The 16134-nt window shown below is 45.4% G+C and overlaps 1 protein-coding gene across 2 annotated transcripts in view; it reads right to left on the reverse strand.

Moving 5' to 3' along the window:
- TMEM104 (transmembrane protein 104) overlaps positions 1-16134 on the reverse strand; it is a 65046-nt gene that overhangs the window by 14249 nt on the left and 34663 nt on the right. For both annotated transcript variants that reach the window (XM_050920844.1, XM_050920845.1), the window contains one exon: positions 6239-6332. In XM_050920844.1, coding sequence (XP_050776801.1) covers positions 6239-6332 — 94 coding nt within the window. The remainder of the gene's footprint in view (positions 1-6238; positions 6333-16134) is intronic.

The raw sequence follows: 16134 nt of genomic DNA on the forward strand, positions 1-16134 counted from the left end.
ATGTAAAGCAGTACGACAAGTTCCTTTTTTGCAATGAAGTGGAAGGCGGCAGGTTATCGAGACACTGCACCTTTCTACAGGCAGGACAAATTTAGCAAAAGGCAAGTCTGCCCATGAGAAGATATCGTAAATAATTGAAATTACAGATAGAAAGAACGTATGAGATCTTAGTGCATGCCCTCAAGTCAAAGAAAGATTGTTCCCTACAGTAATGCCCTGGCATTTGGGATAGTATGTAGGGATTAAAACCCTACATAGCATGTAGGGATTAAAACCGAATATCAGGAGTTGGGACTTTGGGTTCATTCTTGCCTCTCCCGCTGATTCACTGTGGGATCTTGGACCTCAGTTTTCATATCTGTAATAAAGGGGCTAAAACTTACCTATCTCATGGGGGTGTTGGGAGGTGTCATCACTCAGGGTTCCTAAAGTGGTTTGAGATCCTTTAGCTAAGGTAGTTCTAAAATATCTATCACCAGCCTATCTAAGAATAGGAAAAGATCGGCGAAGGATCTCTATCACTGAGCCTGGAAGTGGAAACTGAGTAGCAAAAGTTATAGCTGCGTATTAAGTGTGTGAGGTGGAGGCAGAGAAGGAGGAGGCAGCAGAGGCAAAGAGAAAGGGGGAGAGATTTAATTAATGGTCTCAAATTTATCCCCAGAACTTGAGCCAGAATTATGACTGACCCACTTTAAGAAGTGCAGTGACCAGGACTGATGCACTAATTGTCTGATCTGAAGGTATCGCAAAGCATAATATGGGGGGGGGGGGGAAGAGAGAGAGAGAGAACACTGCAAGCCAGCAACAGCCAAAACTGAAGGATGTTTATTCCTCTCCAAAATGGATCTTGATTAAAATGCAATACTTTCTAATAACTACCAATGGAGCATCTGGAGCAGAGCATGCCCCAAGTGCCCCAAGTGAAAGCTGTCTGGGAACATTTGCCAGTGACGACGCAATAACCGAGGCAATACTCATGCTGCCACAATCTTTAAAGCCAGAGGTCTCTGCTCATAAAGCTGGGAGGTCCAGGCTATAACAGGTTGCAATTAAATCGGTTTAGCTGCTTAATACACAATAGCTCAGTGATTGCCACTGAGATCCAGCCCAAACGCTCTCCTTTCGTTCTCTGTCCTAATCTATATCCTTCCCATGACCATGCTGGACATAGTCATCATCCAACAATGCAAAGCACAGCTGTGTGCACTGGTGAGCCCCACGGTGCCCACTGGTGAAACACCCGGCATTCCCCTGCGTGGCTTCAGACCCTGCGATTTTCGTTCTGCCTTTGCCAGATTCTGAGCTGTTCGCTGTGGTACTCAGACAGTCACCAGTACCCAGGGGAGGATGTGGGATATTGCTGAAGAAGGTGGGAATAAGGCACAACCGTGGCACTGTGAACCTGGCTTCCTGGGTAAATGATGGGCTGAGGCACTAATTAGGTCATCGATAAGTGCAAATGTGGGTGGGAATACCCTGTCACCTGCACCCAAGAGAATGCAGCAGGAAACAGGTCAGCTCTTGAAGTAGAGGAAGAGAAATTCTACGTGTTCATAATTTTGGGGGACCGAGTCAGGCCTCTGAGACCAAAGTAAATCATCGCCTCCAGCCTCTGTCCTCTACCAACACAGAGGAGGAGGAACTACAGACTGAATGAAGAGATGAGTATTTCTTTGGGATATTCTGGACATTTTACATAAAAATCAACTCTCTCAAGGCTGATTCCTTGATCAGGGTATAAAAGCGATGATATTCCAAGAACTGGGTTAGCCAAACTGCATTAAAGGATCCACTCCAAGAGTGCTTTAACCAGGCTAGGGAACAATCTTCTTGTACCGCTCTGACAATTTTACAATGGTTTTACGTTACTTTGGGGGCAAATGTGCATAAGAAAGGGGAAAGGATGTTACAATATAGTTCCCGATAAAGAATCCTTGGCCCAGCTGATGCGAGAATTCATACTAGCATCCTATTCGCAACAAACACATTTCAATGTTACAGCTAGCAAAGTTTTGACCTGCAGTTGTTTATAAAAGTAATGATATCTGAAGAGATCTATGGCCCAAATATTAGCACACTAGCATGCTGGCAAGATAAAACCGTGTTCATTATTCTACAACTGGCTTAGAAAATAGAAGTTTTAAGGTTATACAATTCAAGACCTAAGCTAAAACACTATAATCAGAACCTGGATCCTTCCTGCACTGTCAGATGTCGCTTAGGGCATAAATAAGGCTCCACTATCCCTGTCTATCTTAAGAACATAAGAACAGTCATGCTGGGTCAGACTAAAAATCCATCTAGCCCAGTATCCTGTCTTCCAACAGTGATCAATGCCAGGTGCCCCAGTGTAAATGAACAGAACAGGTAATCATCAAGTGATGCATCCTGTCGCCCATTCCCAGCATCTGGCAAACAGAGGCTAGGGACACCATCCCTGCCCATCCTGGCTAATAGCCATTGGTGGACCTATCCTCCATGAATTTATCTACTTCTTTTTTTAATCCTGTTATAGTCTTGGCCTTCAAGACTTGGGCAATTCTTTGCATGTCCCCTTTGTCACTAAGGGCAGTAAGTTCTTCCTCTAAGTAGTGTTCCATGGAGGGATTCTTTCAGTTAGCCCCTTTTGGCCGTTCCTCCAGCTTCCCAATGGCATGGACAGGGAACAGAAATACATTTTTCTGTATATACTGGCAAAAGAGCGCCATATTATACCACAACCATACCAACAGCACAACCAGGCCTTAGGTTAGGAAATTTTTTAGATAACCATCTTATAGCCTACTAGTATCCTACTCAGTTTATAAAAGACTGCATTTATGTGGAGCACATTCAGAAATTCTTCGGAAAGCTGGTCTAGAGTCAGTGCAACTCACTGGCCTTAGCAACAGTGAGAACACTAATATAAACTGGGCTATGGGAATTTTAACCACTGTTATGTAACCTGTTCAGAGCAGGACTAGACAGCTGGTAAAAACATCTGAGCTTGGTTTACGCTACTGCTTCCACCATGGCTAGCACTGGTATTTGGCCAATTCTGGAGGAATTTCTGAAAATGACGAGGGTAAACAAGTGTTAAATATTTTATTCCTATTCATAAGCCTGGTACAGTGATCCAAAACAATGCTTACAACTTTATAATGAGCTGTGTTTAAGTCGTGGCTCTCAAGAGGTGTTAACACGGTTTCAGGTCTCCATATAACCTGAGTCTTTAGCCATGGCATGTTCTACTCCACCAGATGAAATGTACTTATGGCCTCCTTGCTCTTATCAAGGTTACACAGGGAAATGCTTCTCCATACTAGTCTTTGTTTTCAGATGAGTTCTTTGGGCTCAACAGGCCTACCCAATAGATTCCCATCCATCTGGTATCACCAATTTTATTGCACTTGTATTTTCAAGCCTCAGATCATCTCAAGGATTCCCCATGCCCCTTGGCCTTTTGGGTGCTTCAGTATGTGTCTGCCTCAGCTGCACACAAAGAGCTTCCACAACATCAGAAAAATAAAGAATGCCTCAGCTGGATGCAGCAGCCCAGCCAGAGGACGCTGAGCCCCAGGCCTGGTTGTTCCTCTGAATTCTCTGACCTGGACCAATTTTTCTTTGTGATGCAGGTGCTAGCATTCTCAAGGTAGCTTATTTTTCAAGGAGAGATGAAGTCTTTACATTTCATGGAGAAAAATGACCACTGTAGGTGTTGTTAATTGAAATATTACTTCTGAGAGCGTATGGCTCGGTGAGGAGGCGAGTGACATTTGATTATCACTCAGATCAGAAGGAGAAAGAGAGGAAACAACTTTCAAAGGCAAGGATGACACCGTTACAAAACACAAGTAGAGACGACCTTCACATGCAGCTCGCTCTCTCCGCTGCGAAGAGTCATTCTTTCCGCTACTGTCATCTTAATCTTCAGTACACCTGGGGCAGTGCAGACTGATGCCAGCCACTGCGGCTGGGAAATCCACAGGCTTTCACTGAATGGGGGGAAAGGGAGCAGTGTACGTCCTGCAGCAGACACACTGGAGGCCAATATTAACTGCTAAGGACAGAGAGTAGAGGTGGGCCAGCTATGCAGAGGACTGGTTCCTGGCAAGTGCAAGTTCATGCACTTGTCCATGGTCATCCTATCTGAAAGGGGAGGTGAAGTGCAGACAGCACTTTCTGAAAGAGGAGAAGCAGATGTGTCCCCTTAACTGCGTAAAAGCCAATGTGGATCGGCCAGCCTGGTAGAGCTGCAGAGTTTGGCTCCGATGCTCAGGTTAGGTTCTAGAAACAACGTCATCATCACTCTGCTAGAACAGGCCAGGAAATGCAGTCACAGATCCTGGAGAGAGGGAGCAGTGCCTGGCCTTAGTATATCAGAAGGATACAATCAGCACACCAGGAAGCCCAAACCAAGCATAGGGGCTAAATCCTTCCTCAAGCTTTGTTTGCAGTTCCTTCTCTCCTACAAGTTCTGCAGTAGGAGCCTAACCCCAACCCAACCCAAGCGCGTGGATTCATCCCCTCCCCAAGCTCTGTGGCAGAATCATCACCCCAAACCCAAGCCCTGCAGCAGGACTATTACTCTTTATTTACTGTATAAACCCACTTTCCTTTAAAGAATCTTCTTCTCTAATAAATCTATTACTCGTTGAATCCATTGCAACAAGTAGCCACTGAGGTACCACCGGGGCCATTAAACAGCATTATCTGGGACAGACATCCCCTAATGGCCTGACACGGGAATCAATCAGGCTAAAGCATGAATTTCCCCTACACCTTTCCAAACACTACGGCTGTCAAGGAAAGAAAACCTTTGGGCCAAGACTAGGGACAGACCAATGGCAGGCCAGCCAGGTTGTCTCAGAGATGAGAGGCTTGCCTGATGCATCTGCAGGAACAGAGGAGACTGGGTGATTGGAAATGGGCCAGTGAGAGGAGAAGGGATTATATTTTTCGCTACCTTTAATACCCCTTTAATGAGATAACCCCTCCTTCTGGGGAGCATGGGGCTTTCAAACATTTCATGTGCTCAGGCAACAAAGGAGAGACACTGACATTCGAGATTTTCACACCATATGGGGTCAGTGTTAGTTATTTCAAACGGCTCAACATTTGAGGTTCTGCAGCTTAATCTCTCATCCACCATGGGAGCTTCATTTCCCTAAGCAACACGACCGATAAACCTCAGCTCAGACAGTCTCATCCAGCTCCTCTTGAGTACTGCTGGGGGTTTCAGTTCAGGATCACAGGCCTTTGAACTTGGCTAACCAAGATTGGCCTTTACTGCGTACAGAGGTGATACTGAACAGGTGGCAAAGTCCCACAGGCTGAACTAGGGAAAGTTGTTTTTCCTTCCTGACACGGGCTGATGATAGGTATCAGTTATCAAATCTGGGTCTGGAGTAGACTGAGATAAACACTCAGAACTATAAGCCTGGGCAAAACACAGTGTGCAGGTATGCAACCTCTTCCTGAAATGTATGCACGTGGCCCAGATTCACTGCAATTAAGTCCTTGGATGACTGACAAGATTCAGGGTGGGTTCTCCATTAAAAGCATCAGTGCTCCAAAGAGCAAACTAAAGTAGTCACCTCCTGCCACAATGAACTCTGTCCTGATGGAATGGATTCATCCCACTTATTTCCAAGACCTGGATCCTGACGAAATTGACCTGATGTTCAGGAGTGTCCATTGGGAGAACTGTCACACCAAGCCACAAAATCCAATAGCCTTTTTAATCTCTATGCGCTATGCTCCCCTGCTTTGACACTGGAAAATCCAAGTGTTGGTGTTCCAGTTGTGAGATGGACAGTTGGTCAACATGGATAGTACTCTGATCACAAGAAGCAGAATTTCCACACACCCCTCCAGAAAAAATCCGTTTTAAGCTTCACTTTTAGTGACATACCATAAAAGACCCCCAAGGGACTTGGAGAAGAAGGCAGAGTGCCTGTTGAAAACAGCTTGTTTCTGTTACGAAGTTTCTGAGGCAGCTTATGGTGCACCAATGGCAAGACACTGGGGACTCAGCACCATTTTAGCCAGTGTTCACTTATAAAACTCGTGTCTAAAATGAAGGTGACCCTGGCTCAAAAATAAAAATAAATCTATGGTTGACTCAGGTCTTTGAGAGGGCAGGATGTGCAGGCCATGACAGAGTTACTCCAACATCTATATACAATACCAGTGATTCAGTTTCCATCAGTAGTGATGGGGTGAAGACTTGCTAAAGCTGAAAAGTTCATGGACTCACCGATCCACCTCATCAGGGATGTCATGATCTGCAGATACTTGGTCTTCTGAACATTAAAAAAGGTGAAAGGACCCAGTAGTAGAGTAAATGCTGCCTGGAAAGATTGAAAAAACAAACAGGAATCAGGCTAGAAATCAGAATTTTGCTATTAAGGCCAAAAATCAGCTTCTGTTTGACACCAAGATTTCTTCACTAGTCAGTTTTAAAGCTGGACTGGCTGAGACACAAGGAGGGGACAAACGAATTGCTCGATGTCAGATTATATGCCTCAGGCAGACAGAGCTCAGGATCCTCTTGGCTTCCTGATGTTTGCTATCACCTGTACAGCACACTGTTACTGACAAATTTTAGTGCAAGCTATCAGCATAACTTTACAGAACATTAAATATTAAACCTCTTTGTCTGGGTACATGCTCAGTTTAGGTCTTGATAGCTGTAGCTGTGACCAGTCTGGTTGAATTAACATTGATGGGCCCGCCTTGAGGTGTGCTAGCCTGAAAAACAGTGGAACCTGCCAAGTGACTAGGGTGAACCAGCTCCAGCTAAACTAATCCCTGATGTGCTACATTTTCACTTTTACATTAACAACAGAAAGTGACATATGCAAACCAGACCCGTGAACTGAAAACTCTGAAGATGAAGGGCCTCACAGCGCCTTTGCCATTAAGGAACATTCCATGCAGAGTGGGAAACCAAAGCTACCACCAGCAAGTGCCCTTATTAGGCATCCAGTAATTTTAATCACAGCTAGCAGACAGACCGCAGAGGGGTCTCTAAAGGCTAAATTGGGGGACACTGCAGTACCAGGATCTGCTGAATATCTTACAGCTTCCCATCGCACACCCATAGTCACTTGGCAGAAAGTAGGACTAATTGAAAAGACTTACATTTCCTTAGACATCTCACTTCCCTCTACTTCCCCCCAGTGCAACAGAGACTGAACAAGTGACTGAGCTGTGACCTCTTATCCAACCTCAGTGGCACTGAGGGGGGCGGGGTAATGAGGTGCCGATTACCTGACAGACTAATTAGCCAAATCAGATAACAGGAAGCACTTTAAGAACACACACAGAATGTCAAGGGCTTGAAAGAGTTCTGAGCACCCACTGGGCGAAGCTAATGTGGTATCCAGAGAGAGAGAGAGAGAGAAGTTGCTTTTACTGAGAAGGTTGGGGGAGGAGGAAGAGAGTGATACAGGAGGGGAGCTTTGCACACACTCTGTTTTTGTGGGGATGGAGAGTGTGACAGTCAATCAATCAAGCACTGACTCAGACTCTCATCACTATCATGTGCAAGCAGGAGGATACAGGACAAAGGCCCAGAAGAAACCAGCACATGCTGTGTCCGTTTGCTTGGCAACTAGTAAGATTCTTTAAAAATAAACAGAGCAATAAATACTGAGCATTTATATAGCTCTGTTCATCCATACATCTCCAAGCACTTTACAAAGGAAGGTAGCACTCTACTTTACAGATGGGGAAACGGAGTCACAAAGAGGCTATATGACTTACCCAAGGTCCCACAATGAACCCATGGAAGAGCTGGAACAGAACTCAAGTTATTTAAAGACATGCACAACTCCAGGAAACTTTTCTAAACCCGTTCCAGAAAATACGTTATGCAACTGGAATAATTTCACAACACAGATACTGCCAGGTGGCCAAAATAAACCCAGGGAGGGGACTGGGAGTCAGAACTTTTGGGTTTTATTCCCAGCTCAGTCAATGATTTGCTGCAACACCTGAGCAAACCACTTACCCTCTCTGTGTCTTGGTTTTCCTGTTTGCAAAATAGGAATGCCAACGGGTGTTCGGGTGAGGATTAACGTTTAAGAAACGCTACAAGATCCTTTGGATGAGATCACCCAGGAAGCACAAAAGATATTTCAAATATAACTGACAAGTCTTAGACAGCAAAAAGAAATATCAAGGACTTTTCTGTTCTAATACAATTGAATTAAAAGGGTTATAGAAATTAATTTTTTTCTCTGCCCTTTTCCTTTGATCTCCTGTGTGTGTGTTATGCTCCCTGAATTCCCTCCCTCCCCACCTGCCAGCAGCCTCCTTTCTACTGACTGCCTTTCGGTCCTAAAGTAGAATGCAGCTTCCAAGGGTCAGAAAGGTGGGGATATCATCATCATCAAGGATACAGATGCAGCCCAATGCACATATGGAGAATGCAGGTGAAAGACCTGGACTAGCACCAACGAAGCAGAAGCCAAATCTACCACCACTGAAATTACAGACCCATGCCCAACTAGCCTCTCTTAGACACACATGTTCAAACTGTTAACATAATCCCCCTTCAAGAGAGATGATTAGCTCATGCATCACTAAGAGCTGAAACAAAACGACAGACAAGGAATGGTGATAATTAAGGAACAGGTGTCCTCTGCAAATTAGAGTACACCAGAACCAACTGGCAAAACAGCACCTTCATCCAACGCAAGGACAGAAAAAGGGCCCCTAGGTAGCAAAGGAGGAGGGTTTGAGGTCTGTCTTGGTCTCTGAGCACAACTGCAATTTGGTGCTTAAGTAGAAGATGCAGGGCCTGATTCGTGTGTCCATCTCTAGACACACTTGTAAACTGAAGCTGGAGAGGAAGCAGGTAACTGAATTTTGTAACAGTTGTGGGTAAAAATATAAAAAGTGCTTTTGGGGTTTTCCCCTCTAACTTCTGCACGGTTATAAATTCACCAGCTCCCAAGTAATCTAGATGTACTAAACCCATTGATCAACTTCAGAGAACAGCTTCAAACTCTGCCTCTCTCTCTCTCTCAAGGACTCTACTCCTCAACTTATTAGGAGTGAGATGAACACAAATCATCATGCCTGCAGGTATGGATTTCCCCCCACCCTTTTATAACAAACTATCCATTGCTCATCATAAAAGCCTGATTTCAAGGAGTGAGGTGTGAGATGAATTCAAGAGCAGTCTAAATATTACATTACCTTCCCCATCCAACTCCCATCAATGAACCACATTGGGCTTCCAAGGATCAATAAGAATAAGGCAATGGCTTTGGCTGAGATGAATCAAGTTGCGCAGATTTGAGAGCAGACCCTGTTTATAGAGCAAACAGTGCTACGTGCTGAATTGTCTTTAAATGAGAAACAGAGAGTAGTGGATGGGATTAAATAGCAAAAATCAACCCCCCAAGTTCATTGAGATTTGAAACAGGACAGGTAATGGCCATCAGTTCCAAACCAGAAGCTCTTCCATTTAACCGGTAAAGGAGGATCAAAAGATCAGTTTTAGCCCAGTGACTGGGCCCATCCCAACTAGCTCAGAATTGGAGAGCTGAAGAGACAGACCAGCCTTTTCAAAGATGTTTCAGATACAAGGCCTTGCAGCCTATTGGAAAGGTGTGTGTAGGAGAGGAGGAGATAAATATGAACATGTAGGCCAAGATTTTCAAAACTGGGTGTTTAAAAATAAGCGCTCCGCGCCACCCCGTCCCACCCTGCAAAATAAAGATTTAAGTACTTAAATAATACCATAATAAAAAAAAAATGGCAGTCGTGTTTCTCTCAGGGATGGGAGAAGTCAGCCATATTTTCATTCCAAGGATTTTTCAAATCATTGTGTCTTCCTCACAAGCTGCCAAGTTCACAGTGATCCAGCTTCTCCTCCCCAAGAAGTTAATTAACTCCATAATTGCCGTTATCGCTTTACCCTCTTCCTGAAGAAAAGGTGAGCCTAGACTTCCATCTAAGACACAAGCCACCTCATCTGCCAACGACATTTTCTAGGCTCATCTCTTTCTCTAAAGTGAGCTGTTTTCAGGGCCGTCTCCAGGCACCAGCTCAGCAAGCAGCTGCTTGGGGCGGCCAATGGTGAGAGGCAGCATGTCTGGGTCCTTGGTGGCAGGTCCCTTGGTCCCTCTCGGAGCGAAGAGCCAGCCACCGAATTCTGAAGTGGCGGCGGTTGAGCTGCAGATCGCGATCGTGGATTTTTTTTTTTCTTTTTTTGTTGCTTGGGGTGGCAAAAACCCTGGAGCTGACCGTGGCTGTTTTACAAACCCTGACTCACTACATGCAACAGTCAACAAAGCCTAAGTCTGTACAGAAAAAAAGCATCCTCATGGAATTCAAACGGCGCTACTTGTTACACACCAAGAAAGAGCTCTTGCATTTTCTAGTTCAACTCCCCTGCTTTCTTAGAAATATCTAAGGCCTCTATCACCCCAAGTTAGAGTGACCAGATACCCCGATTTTATAGGGACAATTCTGATAGTTAGGCCTTTTTTTTGTTTTTTTTTTTTTAAATATGGGCTTCTATTACCCCCCACTCCCATCCTGATTTTTCACACTTGCAGTCTGGTCACCCTATCCCGAATACTAAATTTTAGCAAAATAACCTGAGGCAGAAGGAACAGGCAAATCTTTAATTGAAGTGAATTATTGCACTCTGGTGGTTTACAATTAGAGACAATGAATGGAGGCTCGTTCAGTTCAACCTGAACACGGAAGAAGAGATGTCAGCCTTTCGGCTAAGGTGAAGTGCTGTGTCTAAGAGCTCCTACATCCCCGATGAGTGTGGGAGAAGGGAATCCTTAGCATGCTCTTGCAAGGGATTGGCTCAATTATCGGAGGGGGTCACCCTAATCTCTGTCCTCGAACCCCTTCCGTTACAAAATAAAAAAATATACCCACGCCTGTTGCAGTCAGGTAGGAAGTCATGCACAAAAAAATGAAAGCCTCTTCTCTTTGCAAAGTCCTGTTTGTGTTGAAGCCAGCATGACCCAGTACATAACTAGATGGCAACCTGTTTGTGGCTTTTATTGAAGATTATGTTTCCAGTCAGAGAAAATTAGAAGTTTGCTAGCACAGAACAGAAAACAACAGCTCGTCTCTCTGAATTATGCTGTGCCCTGATGGCCAGCGAACTCGATAGCTGGTTAGTTCTTGAAGTGTTAGGATGCCTCCTCCCTATCCCCCCAACAGTTTTTTTTTCTGTCTATAACATTGCCAAGGTTTGGGGGTTACAACAAACAGGAATCCAGCTGTCAGTGGCTTCCTAGCCTCTCCCTCTGTCAGCTCTTAATACTTCAGAATGAAAGACAGGCCTGTTGACTTGGAGCCTTCTTCCTGCAGGGACCAAGATGGGATTTGCTGTTATTGTTAGAAACATGCACAGCAACTGAAAAAGAAACACAGTATTTATGTTGAAATTCGCATGCCAGGTAAGAAGTAGACAAGCCACTTTGGATAAGATGACACTTACAAAGAAAATCACAAGAAGGAAAGGGAAAGTACTGAAGTGGTTATGTAAACTGGATGGCTGTAGTGCCTCAGTCAACATCCACTTGTGAGGATCAGCTGAGATACTCCAAGAGAATGTTGCCAGGTATCAGACATATTGATCAAGAATCAAATCAGGAAGAAGGTGCCTTATGCCAGAGTCAGAGGGTTTTGTTGGCCAAACAGGCTCTTTATTGGATCTGGAGGAAGCATACGTCGTCATTGCTCAAGTCTTCAGTGTTCAGAATAAGCAGACCACATTTTATTGAATTTGACTCTTCTCTCACAGCTTTTTATAAAGCAATGGGTCTCAGGGACTAGAACTAGCACCACGGACTCCACAAGTAAATGTCTGTGTGCTGAGAGTGTGAATGCACATGCCTGCCAAGGGACACTGATGAAAACAAGTTTCATTCACAAATGCCATTGGAACTTGCTTAGTTGCCTTCAAGATCTAATCGGCAGAAAAAGCATCCACAATGTTTAGCATTCACTGAGAATTAAACTAACCTGAATAACTACTGTACCTTTTTGATTCAGAGCCTGGAGAAACCCCAAATTCTGAGCAATGTTTGCTTAAGATGAGAACTAACCCCACAACCTCAGCCCTCTAAAACTCGACCCAAAGCAACAGCCAATTCCAAATCAAAATCTTTGCTCTGAGGCTCCTGGTTCTGACTGGTGGCAGAAGTGTGGACTTCTCACATGAAAGGTTGTTCTCATGGTGATTTCACCCAGCATCTCCAATATTGGTGACTGCACATCACAAGTTCTGAGCAGCCCTCTTCTTCCCACTGAAAGGGGTGAGGGGATACCAATAAGCTTACTCTAAAAATGGAGAAATATGGCATTTACAAGCATAAGGACTTGAGATTTAGATCCACTGGATCACTCTCTTTGGTAAACTGCTTTGCCTCAGGTGGCAGGCTAAACTGGATGCTTTACAGATGCTGCAAGGCTATGGATATGGAACATTCCCACAGCAGAGCGGAAGTTAACGAAGCGACACCTCTGAGAGGAAAATGGTCCCTGTTAAGATTAGTTGTGTAGAAACAGAAGCAAAGAGTCTCCTTGAACAGTAGGAAAAGCAGTCACTTCCTAGCTGGTGTCAAATGAGCAGTAATTCTGATGCCAGCTCTGCCTGGGCGAGATGTCCCTGAGCTCAACAAGCTACGCCAGCAGCCTAGGTGAATGCTGGAGGTGACGGAGACAAATGCACCATGGCTAAGAAGTGCCTCTGACAGCCAGGTGGCCTAGCAGAAACACCTGATGAGCTCTGTGACATCTGGCCTGCTCAGGAGCCATGGCCCTGCTCCACGGGCTGTGTAAGAGCCCCTCCCTGCATCAGGTTCTCTCCTATAGATGACATTTAGACAACAGGGGAAGAGGAGCTTGAGTTTTAACACTGACGACACAGGCAGAAATGTGTGATTTCATCCCCTGATCTGGGGCCTGATCCAAAGACTATTGACGTCTACAGGGGGAGTCTTTCCACTGATTTCAGGGGGCTTTGGATCAGGCCTTTGGCAAATGTAAGGACTCTTCTGGAGCCAGTCCGAATGGTTTGAACCACACTTCTGCCTGAAAGAACTTAGCAAGTTTTAGGCTCCCCCCAACATGGTGTTTGTTCTTTGTCACTGAGGCTAAAACAGCCCAGAGTGTTTAGCCACTAAAAATGTTACCACTACTGACTTAAACACACCTATTTGCAGCCTAGATAACCGCCACAACAGCGCCACCACCTCCACTGTGGCACCCACCACCCTATTCCCCACACCCCAGCAGCCTCAGCCAGTCACACACAGGTTGCAACGCTTATAAGGATCAATCTGTTACAGATTTCAAGAAGAGGCTTTGTGGGGCTCACTTTCTTGCAGTTCCCTGTCTCAGAACTCCTTCCAAGCCTCCTCTGCTGTCCCCCCTCGTGACAGAGGACACGCTCGTCCCTCCTGCGTGATCTCAGCTCTCCAGCTAAAGTGCCAGATGGCACTTTACTTAGGGCTGCGTTCCAAGCGTCATCCGTCACCATAATATATAATAACCGTATAATATAATATAATAACCGTAAGATATAATATACGAAAAAGGAGACTGATTGTTCAAACAAGGTTCCCTCCAGACCCTTTATAAAAGCTTAAAGATGAAAGATGGAGAGACAGAGCCCCCAGCGGCTGGTGTGTGGACCATGGCTGCTGCAGTGTTGACTGGCAGGAAGTTATCAGGAAGCAGGTAATTATTGACTCTCTTATTTAAATTGGTTAAAACGATAACCCAGCAGCAGAAATGGGATTGCTCAAAGAGGCTGAGAGATTTTTAACCTCTTCTTCCCCCCTCCGGGCAGTAATGAAGTTCCATGGAACAACGCTGCCTCCATTAGACACTGTATGAGTAATACTTATAGATAAAGTGTAACTGGCCTCATTTCTACCCCCCAGAGTAAAGGAGAGCTACTTTGTCACAGACATCTGCTGCCAAAGCATTGCTGGTAATTAACATGCAGCTCTCAGGATACACCATGGGGGTTTTTACAGTCATAACTCATAGGGAACACATTGCTTGTACAAAGAGCAATCTTCATAGCTGGCATTCTCCTTCGATACACAGGATCTACACAACATGGCTGGGGCAGAGGTTGAATATTCTTCTAGAGCCAGAGCTACAGCTGGTGAAAGCTGAGATAGCTGCACCGAAGTAAGGGGAGCGATGCCTACAATGCCAACTGAGGACATAGCCCTTAGTGCTCTGAGGAATACGTAGAGCCAGTGGTGGCATTACTGCCTAATGGCTGGTCAGTGGCCTACGTTAAATGCATCTGCTTGTTTAAATCCAGTTCCAAATGGACAAGTGTCCATTCCACGAAAAACACTATCACAAGTCTTGACCTCATTGTGGGGGTCTCAGAGAGACTAAGGACTGAACGGACCTGAGCCTGAACCTCCCCTGTGGCCCCTAGATAAAGTCCCTCAACATCAAGGCTGCAGCACATTGAAAGGGCAGCGTGGTGAAGTTGGCATGGTGCTGTCCTGGCTGTATCTTTGATGTGGATGAAGCGAGGGCTGTCAGAATCCTGAGCAAGCACATTTCAGTGAGCGCTAAGTTCACTTACCCTCCCACCGCCAAAGAGACCCAACACCCCCTCCCAAACCAACCACTCAGTTCCCTCCTCTCCTAAATTAAACAATCCAAACACGGCAAAGTGTTTTCAGAAAGTCATCCTATGCAGTCCCTGGCACACATAGCCAGGACTGGAGCCAGCAGCAAGCTTGCATTCTCTGGTGTAAATATGCTTCCGTAGTCATTTTTCATGAGCAAGAGAAAGATGGAGACCAGCAATCTCCCGAGGTGACTGCCATCTAATTCTCCATCGATGGGGTATTTATGGTACAATCACCTGCAGTGTCTTGTAGTCACTTTAGCGCCTCCTTGACCCCTGACCTCCCCTACTCTGCATCTAATTGCATCCGAATGGAGTGGGAGGGGAGCAAAGAAGCTGATGGCAGTAGGAGAGCAGTTTGAAAGTGGAATGTCGGGTGCATGATACATGGCAGCCGTGTAGAGCGAAGTTGCAGAGCTGTGCCCTCCACAGGCTGACTTCAAAATGGAGTCGAAATAGAACAGGAGCCTTCTTGACACTGAGTAGCCTCGAGGATTTTTTGCAACATTAGTGAGCAGGGCTATAAACAGATTAATGAGGTTCATCTAATAAAGTGTGAGAGCATAGTCATTACTACCCCTCTGACAAACACTGCCCTACCTCTATGCAGATAGTGGAGTACTGGCTGCTAACTCTATCTTTCTATTTAATATACTCCCCCTCCCCCCTCAGGTTAGATAGCTTTAAGGTGGAAGAAACAGACACACAGCGTGGCATGTAGGCATGGAAGACCCGCAAGCATGCGTCTCCATGACCTTCTCAGGGTTAGGAGGTCCCTGGGGATCTGCCTTCATTAACTCTTCCCGCATACCACTTCATCATCTTTGCCTCCTATTTTCCTTCTTCTCACTTGCACTAAATTCTCAGTAAGGTTTATCATACTCTGGCCCCTGAAATGAAACCCTCTAGGCAATAAGGGAGTCTCATTCCGATTCACTGTTTGGTGGGTCACGGGGCAATTGCCTGGAGGCACATTAAAGGTGTCCCACGCATTGTATTTATAACTCCTGCTTTTACACGGCAGTGCTAGGGGCTACCTGTGGAGTTGGCTCATTCTGAGCCTTCTTCCTCCCCTATTTTGTCTAGTGCACACTACCCAGGCTGGTGTAATAAACCCTCTGGATCACTTCAGGGATCATTTCTGCCCAGAAGGGTGACACAGATCACAGTTTGCTACAGGACAAATCTGGCCAGTCTTGGATTATCTGTATTTATGGTAGCGCCTATAATTCTGTCATCAGTACCTGCTGGTTTGGTCTAAAGATCACAGCTTTGGTCAAGAAAACATCAAATATTTCACCCAAACAAAAGCAACAGCTCACAGGATCATAGAACTGTATGGCTGGAAGGGACCTTGAGAGTCATCCAGCCCCGGCACTGAGGCAAGCCACAACCATCTTCAGAGCACCTCCCTGAACAGCGCTCCCAAGGGGCTGAATAGACAGACGCTACCCTGCTCAAAGTCACTGTCCCGGTCTCCTCTCATCGCGATACTCACA

Source organism: Gopherus flavomarginatus, chromosome 12, assembly GCF_025201925.1.
Source record: "Gopherus flavomarginatus isolate rGopFla2 chromosome 12, rGopFla2.mat.asm, whole genome shotgun sequence".
Taxonomy (NCBI): Eukaryota; Metazoa; Chordata; order Testudines; family Testudinidae; genus Gopherus; species Gopherus flavomarginatus.